The sequence below is a fragment of the Arvicola amphibius genome, chromosome 3 (genome assembly GCF_903992535.2).
Source record: "Arvicola amphibius chromosome 3, mArvAmp1.2, whole genome shotgun sequence".
Taxonomy (NCBI): domain Eukaryota; kingdom Metazoa; phylum Chordata; class Mammalia; order Rodentia; family Cricetidae; genus Arvicola; species Arvicola amphibius.
Window position 1 is genome coordinate 175,688,765 of NC_052049.1, and position 22,263 is coordinate 175,711,027.

General features: G+C 39.5%; 1 protein-coding gene across 3 annotated transcripts in view; it reads left to right on the forward strand.

The window, feature by feature from the left end:
* Map4 (microtubule associated protein 4) overlaps positions 1 to 22,263 on the forward strand; it is a 134,907-nt gene that overhangs the window by 59,339 nt on the left and 53,305 nt on the right. For all 3 annotated transcript variants that reach the window (XM_038324459.1, XM_038324460.1, XM_038324461.1), the window contains exon 4: positions 21,633 to 21,755. In XM_038324459.1, the coding sequence (XP_038180387.1) occupies positions 21,633 to 21,755 (123 nt within the window). The remainder of the gene's footprint in view (positions 1 to 21,632; positions 21,756 to 22,263) is intronic.

The following is a 22,263-nucleotide window of genomic DNA, read 5'->3' on the forward strand; positions in this document are numbered from 1 at the left end:
AGCATGGTGGAGTTGATGAGAGTCTTGCTGTATTGAACTTGCTGTTTACTAATGACCTGTGCTTTTCCACCCTTTCCTTCCCCTTCCTGTTTCTTCTTCCCTTTCTATTTTTCTCCTCCTAGAAGCCTAGCGTGTCTCTCAGCACTGGGGCTGCCGCAACACCAGACCAGTGATCTTTCCTAAGCACCGTTACACTTCTAAAACCCTCAGCATTTTGCAGCTTTGCTTTTCCTTCCGGGACACCATGTAGAAGAAACTGAGGGTAGTTCTTCGGGGCCTAATTCTGCTGATGCCTGAACAAGCCACCTGCTTCTTGGGTTCTGCAGGGCTTGATGGAACCTCCTTTCCCTTTGTGAGCACAATGTGCAGAATGAGTTCTTTCGATTTTAGTATTTTTATAAAAGTCATCAAATGTTATTTCTTTTTCTTGATCTCTTTTAGATTCATTTTATCATTTAATTCAGTCATATATTTTTCTTTAAACATTTTTTTAGTTGGCTTTTTCCATTTTTTTTCTTTGCATAATCAGTGGGGGAATCCATAGACTGTAAAACCTATTGAACCCGTGCTTTCATAAAGGGGTTGAGCCCACCGAGCTGCAGTGAATTTCCCTTTCCTGCCCTTCCTGTTTCCCCCTGTGAGCTTGCTTTTGGTGACAGTTAGGCTTTCAGACGACCAGTGTTTCTTTCTGCATTACTAAAATCTGAATTATTGTTTTCCAGTTGAGAAATTATTTCTCTGAATGAAATTGTTATTTATGCTGGGTGTTGTGGTGAGTAGCTTTAATCCCAGCCTGAAGAGGCTGGCTCATCTCTGAGTCCCAGCCAGCTAGGGCTACACAGTGACACCTTGTTTTTGTTTTTTGTTTTTTTTAATGTCTTTGTTATTTGCAGGGTGGACTGAAATTGTTTTTATCATAAACTGTCTTACCTATTTGTCTAGAGGTTTCTGAAAATTTGACAATATAATTCTTGTGATTTTTTAAAAAAAATATTTGAAGTTACTTTTTGAGCAAAATCATAAAGTAAGAATTGGGAAGTTAAAGAAAACTGGAGCATAGCTTTTATGTTCTTGACTTTTGCAGATAGGGCAGAGGGTAATGTGGGATAAAAAGCATTTTCTCCTGAACATCAAAGAAGCCACCATACAATACTTGAGAAGCACCGACAGCTTAGCAAGCTTCTAAGGCAGCTACGCTGAGGGCCTTCATGGCAGTCCGAACTCACCCTGCTGCAGCCCACCTTCCTATGTGTCACTCAGGCTAGCCTTAACGTACTGGACTCAAGCATTCCCTTCCGCAGCTGACATTCCATGCAGGTGTCCATGTGCCTAGCTTCTAGTCAAATTGTTGTCCGATTGCTCCAAAAATTGCATTCAGAATTAGGATCTGTTTGTGTTCTGAAGTGCTTTTTTTTCTGCAACATTCCAGTAGAATTGGTGTATCATATATGAAGTCCTGTAAAATCCTTTATCATGAAATGAGAGTTTACATTCTTACTTTGTCTCATTGATACTTTTTCTTCATTTTCCCAAAGAAATAAAATCAAACAAAAGAACATAAAAACCTAGAATCATTTAAGACAAGCACTATGGAACCTTCGATTAACCTTTGGGTTTTTAGGAGAAGAACATAAATCCCAGTCCATGTTTGAGATATTAGTGGAATTCTGATATAAGAACTGGAATGTAAAATGTGCTTTTTATTTGATCTTCTGACAAAAAACTAACTTTGAAACCTGGTTGTAAGGATTCATGTTAAAGAGATTTCAGACTCCAGTAAGTAAGATTAGTCAGGATTTGTAAAAGTGGGAGGCCAGCCTGAGCTATAGTGTGAGTTCAAGGCTGCCCTGAGCTTCACGAAACCTTGTCTCAAAAACAAATTGCCCTGCTGTAGTAGCCTTTAATCCTAACACTCAGGAGGCAGAGGCAGGTGGATCTCTGGGAGTTTGAGGCCAACCTGGTCTACAGAGTGAGTTCCAGGACAGCCAGCGCTGTTAAACAGAAAAACCCTGTCTTTGAAAAACAACAACAAAAACAAGAAAACAAATTCCCCCCAAATATACTTTTGGATGGTAAAATCAAAGTATCCAGAAGATTTAAGGAAGTCCTTGCAGTGACTTCTGCAACTGAAGCATTGTCTTCTACAGGCATGCGATCGCAAGGCTGATATCTGTACTGTGCACTCCTTCTGTAGGTCTAGGTACAGCGTGTCTTCCAAGCTGTTGACAACAGTGTGAAATTCCTGTAGGAAAGCATGACATCAAACAGAACATGCTTTTACACACACACACACACACACACACACTGCTTTTTTTCCCCCTTTTTATTGAGGGGTGGGAGATATAACCCAGGGAACTTAAAAATTAGCATTTGCTTTTTAAAGTCATGTTTGGTATGTTTCTGTTGATTTTTAAGCAATCTCCATAGCTTTTCTCGTATCGGGTAGTTATATAATGCCAGGCAGGAAATGTCACATGCACTCATATTTCATAATTGACATTGTTTTATTCCATTTTATCTTTATTTTGCTTAAAAATTTTTAAATGTGTTTTCTTCATGAGTTTGTAAATGTTAATTTTCTGCTAATAGCCAGATGAAATTTAAAGTAGTTTGTTAGCTTCATTTGTTGCATTTAGATAATTATATTTTGAAAGCAATAATATAATGTTTCATATATAGCTACTTAAGAAGTAGCCTGTCCCTTGAAAAAAGAAAGAGTGCTTTGTTACCATGACGATCACAGAGTATATGGGCCTTTGTACTTAAATGTGATAATAATTCTCATTCTCCCTCCAACCCTGTATCATCCAATATTGAACATGTAGAAGTCTATTTAATCCCACCTTTTTTTTTTAAACAAGTTTTTAGCTTCACCTGTATTTTTTGTGACTTTAGACTTTTAACAGTTTGTATATTGGGACATTTTACTGTGCCATTGTTCTAAATAAATTACACTAATAAACATTGTACATTAACATTTTATGAACTGGATTTTGGCTGGGGTCTTAATTATTGAAGTATATTACTTATCACTTTGAGGCTTAAGTTATCAGTCTAACAAAGCTTTGGATCCCATTCATAATTCTGTAGTTTTATGGACTTCTCTCAAGCATTTTCACTTAAACAATTAAACTTAAACTTAAACTCTGTTATCCAGAATCTGAGCATTAGGAAGCTCAGTTGACTATTGATAGTTTGGTAGCACATGCAGTGTTGGCAGAATGGTAAAATGATCTTCTAAAAGTCATATCTTCTGTGGTATATTAATTGTTATGTTATTGTACCATATTTAAAAGTATGTATCCACAGTTTTCTTGCAATACCTTCTGGGTTTATCTAATACAATTTGTTATGTTCAGTAATATTTAATATGGTGCAGTATGTAGAATGCTGTATTTGTACAATAGAAAAGTTTGTAAATGTAGTATGATGCCTAAATTAAGATAATTTTTAGGATTCTAGGGATGGTGGTATATGTTTGCAATCCTAGAATTTAGGAATCAGAAGCAGTAAGATTGAGAGTTCCAAGCCATGGTAATCTGTTCTCATTTTTCTCTCTTCACCAGAAATCTTAGGATCAAAGTTTAGTTGGTTTTTTTTTTTTTTTTTTTGCATATAAACCAGCTATTGGAGACATTAGTAACATACTAGCAATCAGTGCTTTGTAAAGTTTTCATGGTTTTGTTTTGTTTGTCTGCTTTTTTCGTTTTTCAAGACAGGGTTTCTCTATGTAACCCTGGCGGTCAAGCTGACTTTGAACTCAAAAAGATCCATCTGTCTCTGCCACCCAAGTGCTAGGATCAAAAGTGTGCATCACCACCTCCTGGATCTGCTGTTTCGTAATCATCTTCTGATACAAGTTTTCTTCGTAGGAAATTTCACATATATAATTAAGTTTAATTTAGACAATTTATTGTTTAAATTTCTAGGGTGTTTCTTTTTAGGAAAACGTAGAATTACTAAAGAAAAGTGAGATAGAGCTTCCGAAAGGGAGAATTGCAAGGGAGGAGTACCCAATCTTAGGGTTCTTAGGGCCCTTTAAAAATAGCTCTTGAGGCTGGGGAGATGGCTATGTCAGTAACATGCTTGCCTCACAAAATTCAGGACCTGAGTTCAGTCCTCAGTACCCATATAAAAAGCTGGGTGTGGCGGTATTGTGTGGCTGACTTCCTGGGTGACAAACACAAACATGCATGTCTTCACCTAAGCTCACGACAGACAAAAGTAATGATTGCACCAATATCTACTGAACATCTTACTGGGATTACTATTAAGTAAGGGGTTACATACAAGGAGCACGGATAACACAGAAGTAGCTGCACCACCAGAAAGCCCACTCCAATATGGCTCCAGAAACCTATAGCACTGCAACTTGAAGGTGGCTCCCAACATGTCTTTTCTTTCCACTCCCCAATAACTGTAGGGGCTTTCAATAATCTTCCGTGTTTTTGTCCTCCTGCGTGTATGACCTTTTGTCCTCCTGAGGCTTATGGGCATCCTCTTCCTCTCTGAAGGCAGTGTTTTGCTTTTGGAGGACTTAGCCACACAGTAATAGGTGAGGACACTGAGGAGGCACATCCCTGGAGCTCACTGGTCAGCCCGCTCACCTGATGCTCCCCAGGCCACTGAGAGACTTTGTTTCAAAGATAGTAGAAGGCTGTCTTTTCCTTCTTCCCTCCCTCCCATCTATTTTTTTGTGTGTCTCTTTCCTTTTTTTGAGACAGGATCATGCTATATATCTTTGACTGTTCTGGAACTCACTGTGTAGATGTGGCTGGCCTTGTGTGCCACCTTCCTGTGCCTCCCAACAACAACATGTGTTGGTGTATGCCTTTAATCCCAGCACTCAGGAGGCAGAGACAGGCAGATCTCATGCCAGCACGGTCTACAGAATTAGTTCTAGAACACCCAGGTCAGAGAAACCCTGTCTCAGCAACAAAAAGACATACCATCACTACTGACTGGAGATCATTCTTGATGACTTTGAGGTTGTCCTGGTCTCCACACAAGTAACACCCCAACCACCACCACCAAAACCAGCCATAGCATGTTGGAGCTTGTAAACCAGCCATAGCATGTTGGAGCTTGTATAAGAAGGATGAACACAAATGATCAGTGCGGCCAGGTTCTGAAAGGGGCTTCCAAATGGCAGTAAAATGTTAGAAGATTTATTATGCCATTTTATTAACTGATTTGCCCTAAAACTCATAGTAATCTTTTTGAAAAAAACTGGAAGGGGCTGGAGAGATGGCTCAGTGGTTAAGAGCATTGCCTGCTTTTCCAAAGGTCCTGAGTTCAATTCCCAGCAACCACATGGTGGCTCACAACCATCTGTAATGAGGTCTGGTGCCCCCTTCTGGCCTGCAGACATAAACACAGGCAGAATATTGTATACATAATAAATAAATAAATAAATAAATAAATAAATATTTTTTAAAAAAAAAAAACCTGGAAAAACTGACCACCTAAATCTCAAGAAGCAATCCAAGTAGCAAAAGCAATCTTGAACAGAGTTAAGTCTCTGCTGATTTTAAAACTTCATATGCTGACTGTAAATAAATCTGGCTTTGTGATGCAAAGGCTCTAGGCATGGTAGTGGTGCATTTCTGTAGTCTTAGTTCTTGGGAGGTGGAGGCAAGAGGACCATGAGTTTAGTCAGGGCTACCTATAGCCCAGTTTGAAACAAAACCATTATGCTGGTAGATATCTAGACCAAGGAATAAAATAGGAAGCCAAGAAACGAATCTTTGTACATATGTTGGGATGATTTTGGACACAGATGACAAGGTAATCATTAGGGAAATTACAGCTTTCCCAACAAATGGTGTTGGGAAATCTGGATATTCATATATAAAAGAATCCTTATGGTACTGGAGAAATGACTTAGCAATTAAGAATATTGACTGCTCTTCCAGAGGACCCAGGTTCAATTCTCGGTACCTACTTGTGGGCTTATAACCATTGGTAGCTCTAGTTCCCAGGGATCTGAAATGTATTTGGGGCCACTCATATATTCAGGCAGAATACCTATATTCATGAAATAAAAATAAATCTTTCAAAAGAGGGCAGGGTTGGTGGGTGAGCTAGACAAAGTAGCAGGTACCTTTAATCCCAGAGAGGCAGAGGGAGGCGTATCTCTTTAAAACTCACACACACACTACACAAATAAACAACCCATTCAAAATAGTGTGTGTGGGGGTAGATGGTGATTATATTGGGGGCTAGGATGTAGCACAAGAGGACCAGAAGTTCAAGATCATCTTTGTTATTTTGTCTTCTTTTCTTCAGGGGGTGGGTGGAAACTGAGAACCCAACTCAGGGTCTTTCGCTTGCTAGGTAAGCACTATACCACACAGCTAATTCCTAACCCCTCAAGATCATCTTTGGCTTAGCTACATACTGAGTTTATGGTTAACCCAGCAGTCATGAGACCCTGTCTTTAAAAAAAATAATAAAATAGATTTATTGAGCTTATAATTAAAGCACTTAAGAATCTGAGACAGCTTCAACGCAATGCCCATCAAAATCCCAGCAAAATTCTCCAAAAGACCCCCAAAGAACGGTACTCAACTTCATATGAAAAAGCAAAAAACCCAGGATAGCCAAAACAATCCTGGGCAATAAAAGAACTTCTGGAGGCATCACAATCCCTGACCTCAAACTCTACTACAGATCTACAGTACTGAAAACAGCCTGGTATTGGCATAAAAACAGACAGGAGGTCCAATGGAGCCGAATAGAAGACTTAGATATCAATCCACACATCTTCGAACGCCCGATCTTTGATAAAGAAGCAAAAAATATCAAGTGGAAAAAAGAAAGCACATTTAACAAGTGCTGCTGGCATAACTGGATATCAACACGTAGAAGAATGAAAAATAGACCCATATCTATTACCATGCACAAAACTTAAGTCCAAATGTGTCAAAGACCTCAACATAAAGTCAGCCACATTGAACCTTATAGAAGAAAAAGTGGGAAGTATACTTGAGCAGATTGGCACAGGAGACCACTTCCGAAATATAACCCCAGCAGTATAGACACTGAGAGAAACAATTAATAAATGGGACCTCCTGAAACTGAAAAGCTTCTGTAAAGCAAAGGACACAGTCAGCAAGACAAAACGGCAACCTACAGAATGGGAAAAGATCTTCACTAACCCCACATCAGACAGAGGTCTGATCTCCAAAATATACAAAGAACTCAAGAAATTGGACACCAAAAGATCACATAATCCAATAAAAAAAATGGAGTACAGACCTCAACAGAGAACTCTTAACAGAGGAATCTAAAATGCCTGAAAGGGGCTGGAGAGATGGCTCAGCGGTTAAGAGCACTGACTGCTCTTCCAGAGGTCCCTAGTTCAATTCCCAGCAACCACATGGTGGCTCACAACCATCTTTAATGAGATCTGGTGCCCTCTTCTGGCATGCAGGCATACAGGGAAGGAATGTTGTATACATAATAAATAAATCTTAAAAATAAATAAAATAAAATGCCTGAAAGATACCTAAGGAAATGTTCAACATCCTTAGTCATCAGAGAAATGCAAATCAAAACAACTCTGAGATTCCATCTTACACTTGTAAGAATGACCAAGATCAAAAACACTGGTGACAACTTAGAGAGGTTGTGGGGGAAAGGGAACACTTCTGCATTGCTGGTGGGAATGCAAGCTGGTACAACCCCTTTGAATGTCAGTGTGGCAATTTCTCAGAAAATTAGTAAACAACCTTCCTCAAGACCCAATTATACCACTTTTGGGTATATATCCAAAGGATGCTCAATCGTGCCACAAGGACATGTGCTCAACTATGTTCATAGCAGCATTGTTTGTCATAGCCAGAACCTGGAAACAACCTAAATGCCCCTGATCGAAGAATGAATAAGAAAAATGTGGTACATTTACGCAGTGGAGTACTACACAGCAGAAAAAAATGACAGCTTGAATTTTGCAGGTAAATTGATGGAACTAGAAAATATTATTTTGAATGAGGTAAGAAAGACAATTATTACATGTACTCACTCATAGGTGGCTTTTAAACATAAAACAAAGAAAGCCAGCCTACAAACCACAATCCCAGAGAATTTAGACAACAATGCGGACACTAGGAGAGACTTATATAGATCTAATCCACATGGGAAGTAGAAAGTATAAAAAGACAAGATCTCCTGAGTAAATTGGGAGCATGGGGACCTTGGGAGAGGATTGAAGGGAGGAGGGAAGAGGCAGGGAGGGAAGCAGAGAAAAACATAGAGCTCAATATATATATATATATATATATATATATATATATATATATATATATATATATCTAGCTCAAATGAAAAAAAAATCTGAGACAGCAAGAGATTATAACAAGTTTAAAGTTAGCCTGGGCTATTTAATGAGATCTTATCTCAAAAACAAAATAACAATAAGAAATTGCTTAGAGATGTTTCACCAGTAAAACTAAAAGTAGGGCCTGGGTGGTGGTTGCACACCTTTAATCCCAGCACTAGGGAGGCAGAGGCAGGTGGATCTCCGTGAGTTCGAGGCCAGCCTGATCTACAGAGCGAGTACTAGGACAGGCTCCAAAGCTACACAGAGAATCCCTGCTTCAAAAAAAAAAAAAAAACAAAAAAACAAAAAAACAATAAAACCTAAACACCAAAAAAAACCCCTAAAAAGTAGGAACTTGAACAGACTTTTGTTCACCCATATTTGTAGATGCATTATTTATATTAGCCAAAAGATAGAAGCTACTCAGGTGTTCTGTCAAACAGGAGTGGATAAATAAAATGTGGTATGTGAACTCTTGATGTGGCTAAAGCATGGGGAACCTTATGATGAGACATCCTAATTGAAAGGGGGATGTAGAATAGAGTTAGATTGCTTGCCTGGCCTGCTCAAGACTGTAAGTTCAAATCCCTGACACTGCAATCAAACAAGCCCACTGCAGAAGACAAGTACTGTGTGATAGCATTAACTCAGACTCCTGGAAGAGTCAGGTTCATAGAAATGGAAGATAAAAAGGCAGCCTGCAGAAGGTGAGGATTTTAGTTTTGCAAAATGAAGAAATAGTTGTAGTGAGAATACATAAATATGTAGATACTATTTAAATGCTAGACAGTTTATGGAACATTTTTGTAAGAGCAGATATAACTCCCATGAAGATTAGAAATTGAAATTGCTATTTGAATATAGAACTAACTCATCATTTCAAGTTTCAGATGTCCTAAACTGAACTCATTATCCCCCTTTCCACCTGCAAAAGAATAATACCCAAACAAAAATACCTGCTCCCAATATCATTAAATGCAAACTCTGCCCTTTAGCAAGCTGGCTGAAACATCTGTCTTTCTTACCATAATTTCTCTCACCCATGTCTAGTTTTTCAGAAAAAGACAGATCCTGACCATGTCTGGGTATACCCCCAACTGGTATTTCTGTAGTTGTAGCTACCACCTAACACTGTGGTCTCCTGAATTATACCCTAGCTTGCTTCTGCCTGCCTCCTGCAGTGTATATTCTTTAAAAATATCCAATGAGGGCAGGGGGAGCCCTGGGGAAATGGCTCAGAAGAGCACTGGCAATCCCAGGTGCGATTCCCAGCAATCTTATTGTGGTTGGCAACCAGTCATAACTCCAGTTTCTGGGGAACTCCGAGGCCACCAGGCAATCACATAGTACACATACATCATGCAGTCAAAACACATATATATCTAAAATAATAATTAAAATGTTTTAAAAAGTAACTGGTGTGACCCTGCATATAGATCAGTTGTTTTTTGTTTTTGTTTGTTTGTTTGTTTGTTTGTTTAAATCTGACAGCCCTCCAGTGGTAACGTATGTTAAAGAAAAAGCCTCAGCCAACATACTACTAGAAGGGACCACAAGATATCCCTGTCATCTCACTAACCATATTTCTAGTCCTCCCTGTGTTTACCTCGCTTTGTTGATGTTGCCGAGTTCCTTCAGGGTACCAAGTTACTTGGAAGCCATTTTAGAATACTGGCAGATATGTTCCCATGAAGATGCTCACAGTGGTGCTTACCAAAACTTTATGCCACGACTACCACATTTCAATGTTCTTCAAAGCAGAACACTATGGAAGAAAGAGAATAGAAAGCACACTGGAATGGAGTAGAGATGCCCTTCTAAGTGTGCTCTGTACTTAACAACCGCCAAAGGAAATGTTAGCAGGATCCAATGAATACACCTGGAGCCGAGTTGCAGTAAACGGATGACTGGCACTCTACCTTTTTGGCTACATAGCTTTATATGCTCTTTTCCACATACATCTAAACTCTGTGTGACAATGAAATCAGTAATATGTTTTTTACCTTCCTCCTATGATGAAAAAGCCCTGACCACTCTACAATCAGTGTCTTTGTTGCAATGTATTTATCAAGATTTATTACATGTTTAATTTTTCTTGTGTGCATGGGGGTGGGTTGTACATTAGCATGTTTGCATAGATCAGAGGACAACCTGCCGGAGTAACATTTGGAACTCAGGGATTGAACTCAGGTCATCAATCTTGCCTTTTACTTTTACTAGCTGAGCCATCTGTCTTTCCTGCCATCTCTTTGTCTGTCCGTCCGTCCATCCATCCATCCACTTAAGCACACATACACAGACACTTAAACACACATACACACACTTAAACACACACGCGGTCTCAGGTAGCCTACGCAGGTCTTGATCTTCCTGCTACTTTACACCCTGAGAGTTAATGACCTAGGTATGCTCTAACTCATGTGGTTTCTTTGGTGTTGGAGACTAAACCTAGGATTTTGTCTATGGTAGGCAAGCACTTTACAAACTAAAGTTCACTCCTAACTCCCCGTTTGTTATTTTTTGAGACAGAGTCTTACTATGTATCTCTGTATGGCCTAGTTCTGTTCTTGCTGTATAGTCCAGGCTAGTCTAGACTTTCAAAATTTCCCAGGTCTATCGTCTATATGCTGCCAAGGATACAATCACGAACTATCACACTAATCTCATAAATTAATATTCAGTAATTCATAATAATAGGAAGAAAATGGTTAGAATTCATACATTAAGAGGTATGTTGATTTAAGCCTGTAATCCCATCACTCTGGTAGAGACAGGAGCATCAGGGAATTCAAGGTCATCTTTGTCTATATAGCAAGTTCAAGATCAGCCTGGCACACATGAGATCCTGTTTCAAACAAAACAAACAAACCTGTTTAGGGTAGCACATACCATTATTCCTAGTACTAAGGAGGTGATGGTAGAAGACTTAGAGTCAATTGGGCAGTGGTGGCGCATACCTTTAATCCCAGCACTTGGGAAGCAGAGACAGCAGATCTCTGTGAGTTCAAGGCCAGCCTGGTGTACAAGAGCTAGTTTTAGGATAGTCAGGCCTGTTATATAGAGAAATCCTGGCTTGAAAAATTCAAGCAAATTTGAGGCTAGCCTGGGACACACAAAAATCTCTCATCCCAGTAAAATATATATGAAAGAGGAAATATATAAAACTATCATAGTTTTCAGCTTGGTGTCATGTGACATAGCTGTAATCCCAGAACTCGTGCCAGGCCTCACTGAGTCTGACTCCAGTCTATCCACATAGAATGTTAAATGACAGCCAGGGTGACATAAAGGGACTCTTTCTCAACAAACCATAAAACAGAAAGAAACCTGTTGTGTGGTTTTCATAATAAGGCCATTGTTAATTTAGGTCACAAACCCAGTGGCTTTCTTTTAGATAGGGATCACTTTGCCTTGCCCTGCCAGGCCTGCAGATTTCCTTTGTAGACCGTGCTGGTCTCAAAACTCACAAAGATCCACCTACCTCTACCTTCCAAGTGCTGGGATTAAACATACATATCACCATACCTCGCCTTTCTATATTACCAGTTTTATATTTCCCTTTCTTTTTTTTAATTTATTATGTATACAATATTCTGTCTGTGCATGTGCCTGCAGGCCAGAAGAGGGCACCAGACTCCATTACAGATGGTTGTGAGCCACCATGTGGTTGCTGGGAATTGAACTCAGGACCTTTGGAAGAGCAGGCAGCGCTCTTAACCACTGAGCCATCTCTCCAGCCCCCATATTTCCCTTTCTTTAGGCAGAGCTTGAACTACTTGAATGTCTTTCCCTAGTGAAATGACTCCGATTTTCATTCCCTAGTTCAACTTAGTTTTTGTTCCTGAAGTTTTCCATTAATTTTGGCAAGGAAGTTTGAAGAGGTACCTCAAAGGGTCCCCTGGGTTCCAGATAGAACCTTCCTGGCTTTCTTTATATAGTAACTTCTCATTTATAATTGAGCTCAGTCATTTCAGCCAGTGGGTTCAGACTGTTGGTTCAGTGACATAAAGAGTCCCAGTTGACCAAATTGGCAGTGAGTCCCATCTTCTAATTTAATTGCATCATTAGTTGTGTAGGCTGGTAGATGTATTTCCTCTTTGGAGACTAAGACTTCCAAATTACGAGAACTCAGTTGGCAGAGTGAAGCAACATTTTTGTGATGGATTATTGGGTTCTAGAATGGTGATTGGCAGGGTCTTAGGGTAGGGCTCAGAGGTAGAATGTGTGCTTAGCATGTGTGAGGACCAGACTTCAAACACATATATAAACAAAAACATGAATGAATCCACCTGCCTCCTTGATTCTGAATGTGTGTATCATGGCAGTAAGAGAGACAGCTTTATGTTAAGGTCTTTGATTCAAAGCATTGATTGTCCCTTCAGAGTGGTGTCTCCTAAGTGAACAAGGAGCAGTTCTTTCTCTTTTAATTAGGCCTTCTAGGTGATGGGATATGTTGAAACCATTGAATCTTCCATTCTGTGATTCTTTGCTCTTAAAACACCCATTCCTCACTTGGTTAGAAGCAGAGCTACACAAAATATCAGAATGTTGATATAGGCATTCTCTTGTAAGACCATTTTATTTTGATGAGAAAAAAATGTATATTTCTCTTCCATTTTAGAAGATCAGTGGGTAGCTTGTTTCATCTGAGGAAAAGCAACATAATGGTCTCATTATTGGTCCATTCTGTAGATACTTGCTAGCTTTAGCCAAGTAAGATTTCTGTGGGGGAAGACTTGTGTTGTTGAGTCCATGTATTGTCACCATGGCAAACCAGTCTACCAACTGAGTCTGTCAATCAAGCACTATAGTCTCTAGAGAAATAACATGACTTACAGCTATTATTTCAACACTGTCTTTCGGTGTTTCTGTGGGTGGGTCTGTAGCGATATAGTAGTTTCCCACTTTGGGGAATACCAGCATGTGTTATAAACCCATTAATCAGTTGACCACGTGGAACTCTGAGGAGGCCACTAGCATGGGTTGAGGAGGAAGCAAAAGAAGAAAGCAGTGAATGAGTTTGAATCCTCTGCTGTGTAACTTGCATCTTTGGACCTGCTCAATTTTAATCTGTTTCTACTTTATAGTAGGTGGGTACTGCTTGTGTCTAGTTAGACGGGTAGGTTGCATAACATGCAGGTTACATTGAGAGAGTATACAGGGTCATGTTATATTATGTCTCATGGTTAGGCATTTGGTCTCCACTAAGAACCAGTAGAAAGAAGATGGGCATAAGAATCTATGCCTGTAATCCTAGGACTTGGTAGGTGGAGGCAGAAAGATGACACTAAAGATCATCCTCAGGGCTTTTGAGGTGGCTTAGCAGGAAAAGACCTCACTGACATGCCTGATAACTTGAGTTCATTCTTTAAACTCCAGAAGGTAGAAGGAGAGACCTATTTGTGTACAGAGAGAGGAAGGGAGGGAGGGAGAGAGGGAGAAGAAAGAAAAAAATATTTTTCTGTGCATGCATGCTTGCTTTGTTATGTGTGTGTTGAAGTGTTTCAGGAGAACTCTTTAAGTTTCAGACCAGCCTGGGCTGCATATTGAAAACTTTTCCCCAATTGTCTGTCTGCCTGCCTGTTTGTCTGTCTTTGTTCTCATGTAGGTATATATGCAGGTGTATAGGTCAGAGTACAGCCTTCAGAAGTAGGTGTAGTAGGTTATGGTTACAACCAGTATGTATGATAGACATACTACTTGAGAGAAGATAGGAAAGTTGAAGCCATTGAGAATGGGGTATGCGGCCAGGCCATGGTGGCGCACACCTTTAATCCCAGCACTCAGGGAGGCAGAGGGAGGCGGATCTCTGTGAGTTCGAGGCCAGCCTGATCTACAAGAGCTAATTCTAAAACAGGTTCCAAAGCTACAGAGAAACTCTGTCTTGAAAACCTGAAAAAAAATGGGACATGTACAGAAATAAAGTTTAATAATCTCATGGGGTTACCACAGATGAATTTTGATTATGGCTATGTATAAATAAAATTTCTGACTTTATTCCAAATCCTGTTAATGTCTTCCCTAACTTCAGTACTTAATATATAACATATAACCTGTTTAACAGAAAGTAAAAATAGAAATGGGCTTCATTATGAGTTATTGGCTCATTAGGGAAATATTTTAATCCCTGTTTTGTCTGAAAAAAGAAAAGAGCCTTTTATCTGTTTTTCTCTAATTAGGATATCTATATATCATGTCAGGGATGATGATTTTGGCTTATTATGCCTGTTTCTTTTTTTTAACCTGATTCTAGTTATATCCTTTATGCTCTTGTGTCTTACACTGTATGACCTGGCAAATTCAATTTATTTAACGAATTAGCTTAGTTTAATGTAAATCATCTTGTATAATAGTGTTATGTTTAGAAATTATACACCAGCTGTATAGTTTCATTTTCCAGCAGAAATGAAATTAACAAGGCAGAATTTTTTTCTTTTTTAAATTAAGAGAATTTTAATCGGTATACTGTATTTCTAAGAAAAACGTATAAGAAGGGTCAAGAAAGTAGCAGCAGAGTACTGGCCTTGCATGCAAGGAGGCCTGTCTTTGATCCCTAGCATGTAAGCCTGGCATGGGGATGTGTTTGTAATTCCAGCATGTAGAAATTAGAGTCACGAATGTCAGAATTTCAAAGTCATTTTGGGGTACATGGTTTAAGTCAACGGGATACTTGAGACACTGCCAAAAAAAAAAAAAAAAAAGAGAGAAAGACAATAAAATGCTCTAAGAGTGCTAGTCAACCAGCTGGAGAGATGGCTCAGTGGTTATAGCACTGGTTGCTCTTCCAGAGAACCTGGGTTCAATTCCCAGCAGCACCCACATGGCAGCTCATAATTGTCTGTAACTCTGGTTCCAGGGGATCAGATACCTTCACACCAATGCACGTAAAACTAATGCACATAAAATAAAGTTAAATAATCTGTCAGCCTTATCTCCAGGTTAAAAAAATTCCCTGGAAATTACAATTGCTTGTAATTACTTATTCATTTAACATTTTCTGGACACCAGTTAATGTAAGATGTTAATGTAATGTAATGTAAGTTAATGCCTGGTAAGATGTGATAGGTACTGTGTTCAGTTTGTCATCATATGTCATTTTGGTTTAAGTACATGAAGGAAATCTGTTTCACACATATTAAATACATTGGAAATGGAGTATTGGACACTCCCCCCCCCCAGATAAGTAACTATATATTTGGTATGAGAGCTTGACAAGTGGTAATTTTTTAGCGGTTATTAACAACATGTATATGAAACATAGCAGTGAAGTTTTTGTGCTATTAAATGAAAACCTAGGGTCTAAACTGAAAGTGGTGGTGCACACTTTTATTCTAGCAGAGGTGATTAGAAGAGGAATTACAGAGAGCTGTCATGTGGGTGCTGGGAACTAAACCTGGTCCTTTGCAAGAGCAGTAACTGCTCTCAACCACCAAGTTACCTCTTCGGCCCTTTGTAAAAACAGTCTTAATATTACTATTGTCTGTGCATGGGGGTGGGGAACGAGTGTCACAGCACATGTGTGGAGGTCAGAGGACAGCTTTATGAAGTTAATTCTCTCCCTTGTCTTCTGGAACTCTACCCAGTCAGATCACCAGAGTTGCGCTCTAAGTGCCTTTACCTACTAAGCCATCTTATGGGCCCCAACCAGTTTACTTTAATAGAAAACCAAGATTTCTTTGTTTTGTTTTCTTTTGAGACAAGGTTTCTCTGTGTAGCCTTGACTATCCTGGAACTCCTCTGTGGACCAGGCTGACCTTGAACTAGAGATGGCCTACCTTTGTGTCTGAGTTGGGCTTAAAGCTGTGCACCAGAACTGTACGGGGGGGGGGGGGGGGGGGGGGGGGGGGGGGGGGGGCGGGGGGGGGGCGGGCGGGGGGGGGTACGACGCGACAAGGTTTCTACAGGTGATTAGTGTTGGATAATGTCATCTCCATTTCCTCATGTAAATTGAATTACATTTCATTCTTTTACTAAAATAGGCTCTGAGTAGATTAAAATTCTGTTGATAAAAACAAAAGCCCAAAAACTAGACATGAAAGCTCACATCTGTAATCCCAGCCATATTCAGTGGCCTGAGGTAGGAGTTTGTAAGAGTTTGAGACCAACCTGACTGTAGAGTGAGATGCTGTCTTTAAAAAACAAAAGTAAGTTAGGGCTGGAGACATGGCTCAGTGCTTAAGACTGCTCTTCCAGAAATCCTGAGTTCAGTTCCCAGCAACCACATGGTCCCAGCACTGGTGATGGGACCTGCTGCCCTCTTCTCTCTGCTGCGCTCTTCTGGCACACCGGCACCACATGCAAGCAGAGCACTTACATAAATAAATCTTTTTTTAAAAAACGGAAAGAAAAAAGTTAAATTTAGTCCAAATGCCGTTGTTCCTGCAGGGGAGTTTGCCTGCTTAGCTGAGGAGAATCTAGGTCAGCAGTGTCTGCTGAAGATGTGGGAGTGAGTTTTTGCTAGAGCTGCTCATTAACACCGTTAGCTGTAGGCTGCCTGTTCTGAATGAGGCTCCAGGAGCTGCTTCAGGATGTCTGCTGTTCGCTTCTAGAAAGAAAGAGCCTAGTAACCACACTTGAATGTGTCTTCTCCAGAAAGTGTGAGGAAAAGGTACCTGCTTCTCCACTTTACAAGTCTTCAGCATATAGTAGAGACTCTTTGTTTATGACATTTCGATTCATAGTAGCCAAGACATGGAATCATCCTAGGTGATCATTGACAAATGAATAACGAAGGTTTAACACAAGCATTATCCAGCCATAAAAAAACAATGAAATCCTGTTTTCAGGAAATGGGTAGAACTGGAAATCATTGTGTAAATAAAGTAGGCTCCACAAATCATTACATGCTTTCTCTAGTATATTCGTTCTCTAAGGAAGATACATAAACATGAAAGTAATACAGGAGGTATTTGAGAAGAGATAGGTACAAGAGGTGACCAAAGTATGTTGTGAGTGTACAAAATAAGCTCACAATGAAACCCTTGTTTTGCACCAAAGATACTCAACTTGGTTTTTTACAGGAAGTTGCAGATATAAACAACAAACTAAAGAGGACAGAAAAAATAATATACTTTTAAGAGAGAGAAAGAGAGTGTGTGTGTGTACATGTGTTCAGGAGGCCAGAGGTTTTTGATTCCCCTTGAATCATAGTTACAGGTAGTCGCAACCACCCCTTGTGGGTGCTGGGAACTGATGTCAGATCTGCTGTAAGAGCAATATGTACTCTTAACCACTGAGCCATCCTTCCCAGCTCCAGAAAAAAAAATATTTAGAGGAAAAACTTCAGCAGATGAATATAATTTGTGCGGTTTAGAACTCAACTAAAATGGGCACTAATGAAGACAAGGAAAAAAAATAAGTCAATTGTGTATTGTTTTTAGAATTGCACAGTGTTTGGCCATTTTACAAAAGTATCACAGCTCCCGAAAATGTTCCAGATGAAATGTTATGTGGCCTTGCAATTCTGCTTATAGGCATATATATAAGAATATAGATTTTTTTGTTGTTGTTTCTGTTTTGTTTTGAAACAGGCTTTCTCTGTAGCTTTGGAGTTTCTATTCTGGAACTAGCTCTTGTAGACCAGGCTGGCATTGAACTCACAGAGATCCACCTTTTTAATGTGTTCATGGGTTACTACAGTAGTCAAAAAGTAGGACCAACCCACACTCAGCTAAGGAATGGATGAAAGTGTGAGGTAGTCACACAATCTTGGGACTGTATTGTTTGAAGAGGAAGGAAATTCTAAGTTACAATATAACTAGCATCACTTTGAAATCATAAATGAAAGAAGCCAGTTACAAAAGACCACATAAACCAGGTGGTAGTGGTGCACGCCTTTAATCCCAGCACTCGGGAGGCAGAGGCAGGCGGATCTCTGTGATTTCAAGGTCAGCCTGGTCTACAAGATCTAGTTCCAGAACAGGCTCCAAAGCTACAGAGAAACCCTGTCTCGAAAAACCAAAAAAGAAAAGGGGAGGGGTGACATAGGAACAAAGGGTTGATGTCAGGGACTGAGGTAGACTTAGACAATGAAAGATTATAGAATTTCTATTTGAGAATGAAGAAAATGTTCCAAAGTAAGATCTGACACATCTCTGTCAACATACCAATCCCCCTCAATCCTACATTTAAAAAGAATGAATTTCACTGATGTGAATTACACCTCAATAAAGATATTATTTAAACAATGATAAGAAGTTAGGCAAGATGGCTCAGCAGGTTTAAATGCTGCCAAGCTTGAGTTCAATACCCAGGACCCAAATGGTAGAAGGAGAGAACAGACTCTTAAATTGCCGTCCAACCTCCACACATAAACTCACATTTTCTCACTCAGATGTGCACAAATAAATACTTAAATAAACAGAAGGAACGAGCAAACATTCTGAATTTGCCTGTGCCATTTTACCTCCCTCCTCCCCACAGGGTTTCTTTGTGTAGCCTAGAACTTAGAGATCTGCCGCCTCTGCCTCCCAAGTACTAGGATTAAAGGCGTGCCCCACCACCTGGTCCATTTTAGATTCTTAACAGAAAGTTTCCAGATTTCTCAAACATTAAAATCTTCCTGTATTGTCAGTCTTAGTGATCATAACTTTTAATTTTTAGATATTTATTTCTTGAGACAAGGTTTTACTTTGTAATCCTGGCTGACCTGGAATTTGATGTTTATATCAAGCTGGCCTTAAACTCACGTGAGCTCTGCCTGCCTCTGCCTTCTGAATGCTACAATTAAATGTGAGTGTTTGTGAGTACAGATGCCCACAGAGACCCAAGGTGTCAGATGCCCCAGAGTTGAAATTATAGGTGGTTGTGAGTCATCCAGCATGAGTGCTGAGAACCAAATTTGTATCCTCTGCAAGAACAGCAAGTACTCTTAACCACTGAGTCATCTCTTCAGCCATCACTCTTCCTCCCAGTGCTTGGGATTAAACTCAGGACTTGATAAGCTCTTTACCGTTGAGTTATACCTGAGCTGATTATAGACTTTTTAAATATTTAATACTTTGTCTCATTAATATTTTGTGTTTCCTAAAGGTAAATAATAATGAGCTGTTTTCATAAGTGTAATATATATTGTATATATTTTATTGAAATGTCTATTATTAAATTGATTTATAGTTCAATTATAATAGATTTTACCCTTTTATGCATGTAAGTCGTTTAATAAAGGTTTATAATCATGTGTGTGTGTGTGTTGTGGCAGTCTCTGGCCTTCTTGATCCTTCTGCCTTTACCTCTTATGTGCTGGAACTAGAGTTGTGTGCTTCTCTGCCTTGTTCATCAGTTTAAAATTTTGATGTCTAATTTACATGGTCTTTTTTCTGTGGAAAGTGTTTTTTTTTTGTTGATGCATCAACATATCTTTACATAACCTGAAGACCACAGAAATTTCCTCTGTATCATTTTGCAAGCTTTTAAGATTATAATTCTTGTTTAGGTCTTTGATGTATCTGGAGTTAATTTTGTAAATGGTATAAATGAAGTATCCAGTTACTCCCGTGTTGCTTGCTGAAAAACTGTCAGTGACTGTAGAGATGAATGGCTCAGTAGTTAAGAGTAAAGGTTGTTCTTTCAGAGGTCCTGGGTTTGGTTCCAGAATTCATGTGTTGTCTTATAACTGAAGTTCCAGAGAGCTGATGCTCTCTTCTGACCAGGCATATGCACATTTACAGGCAAAACACTCATACACATTAAGAAAATTTAACAAAACAAGAAATGGCCATGTAGGAATGGTGGGCCACACTTGTGTTTACAGCCACTTGGGAATGGTGGGTCATACTTGGGACTACAGTGTTCAGAAAGCAAGTCCATGGTCAAGGTGGTTGACATCTAGGACCTGCAATCCACCCAGCCAAGGCCACATAGAGAGAAACTCTGTCTCTCAGTCCCCTCCTTATACTGTTTACTTATGTTGGTATCTTTGATGAAACCCATTGGACCCCCCTCTTATCCTTTTCTTCCTCCTGGAGGTGGGGACTCATTGTGTAGCTTTGGCTCAACTGGAACTTGCTATATAGATCAGTCCATTCTCAAACTCACCAGGATCAAGCTGCCTCGGTCTCTCAAATGCTAGGATAATCCATTTGACACTTCTTGACAGTGTTTCTGTGTGTAACAGCCCTGTTTTGGAACTCACCTTGTAGACCAGGTTGGCCTTGAACTCACTGCCTCCCAGAGTGCTGGGATTAAAGGCAGGTGTCCTTACTCCCTGGCGCCAGTTGACTCTTAATAGAAGTTTTTGTTTTGTTTTTTCTTCTGAACTCTTTTCTTTGTAACAGCATTTGAGTGCTTGCTTCATGTCAGGCACAGGGTTGGAGCCCTTAAGTGTGTGATCAGTACCCAAGAGAGTTGATGAGCTTACACTGACTTTGGAAATCAGGTAGTATAAGCCCTTGCACTTACTTTTTTTCTTCAAAATTGTGTTGGTTATACTTTTTATTTCAACTTCTATATAGATTATGGAATAGACAGCTTTTCAAAACTTACATGATTTTTTAAAATGTTTTCTGACTTTTTTTAAACTGTTGTTTTCTAAGACTCTTTTTTTTTAAAAAATTTATTTATTATGTATATAGTGTTCTGGGCACCAGAGCTCATAGATGGGTGTGAGCCATCATGTGGTTGCTGGGAATTGAACTCAGGACCTCTGGAACAGTGGTCAGTTCTATTAACCTCTGAGCCATCTCTTCAGCCCTCAAAGCTTACATGATTTTAAATTTTGTTTTGAATCTAAATTTAATTTTAGCCAGAAAGCCAAAGTTTAAAAAAATGCTTTGAATTTATTACTTAGCTTGATAATTTCCTTTATTTATTTGTTTGTTTAAATTTCTTGTGTGTGTATTTGTGTTTAAGAGCAAGTACGTGGTGCATATGTAGAAGTCAGTCAGTCAACAACCTGAAGAAGTTGGTTTTTCCTCCTACCATGTGGGTCCTGGGAATTGAACTTAGGTCATCAGGCTTGCTAGCAGGTATCCTTGCTACTCAGCTATCTTGCTTGCCCAAGAACTACCTTCTTAATATTGAATTTTTCAGTTTTGCCCTTTCCATTTCCTTCTAGTTTTAAAACACATTTTATCTCCCTTCTGGGCTTGGTAGCCCACATCTCTAATCTTAGTACTCCAGGAAACAGACATTGGCAGTTAAGTTTGAGGCCAACCAGGGCTAAATAATGAGAAACCTGTCTCAGAAACACAGCAAGCAACTCCCCCCTTCAAAGATGTGCCTGTGTTATATTGTTCTATCTGTAACTTGTAAGTGCTTACAGATTAGAAACAGTGATGTCTTGTAATTTATTTTGTGTTTGTATCTTAAGGGTCTCCTACTGACTTCCTTGAAGAGAAAATGGCCTACCAGGAATATCAGAACAGCCAGAACTGGCCACAAGATGCAAGCTTTTGTCCCCAGCCCCAGCAAGTGTTAGGTACTCACCAGGCTGGTAAGTGCAGGCTGTCTGACTGCTAGATGTGAGCTGTGAGGTAGGTGACAAGACTGTAGCATTTTGGCTTCAAGATAGTTCAGTAAGTCATGGTCAGAGTATAATTATTTCCATAAACATTGCCTTGGACCTTTATCTTCATCATCCTGTAGTCTTCTCCCTGTAGTTTCACAGGAGCACTTCTCCCTCAGCCTCTCAGCAGTGGGTCGGCCACACCCGGCTTTATTTGTCCTTTCTTCAAGAGCACTTAGGGCCCTGTAGTTTTGTTTTTATTTTTTTTTAATCTTTTCAAAACCAATTACTAATAAACTGTCCATTCGTGTACATTAAAAGCTAGAGCTTCAGGAATCCCTTAGCACCCTAATTTTTCCCAATTACTGCATTAAGAGCAGTGCTTCTTTTTTTAATATTTATTTATTATGTATACAATATTCTGTCTGTGTGTACAGCTGCAGGCCAGAACAGGGCACCAGACCTCATTACAGATGGTTGTGAGCCACCATATGGT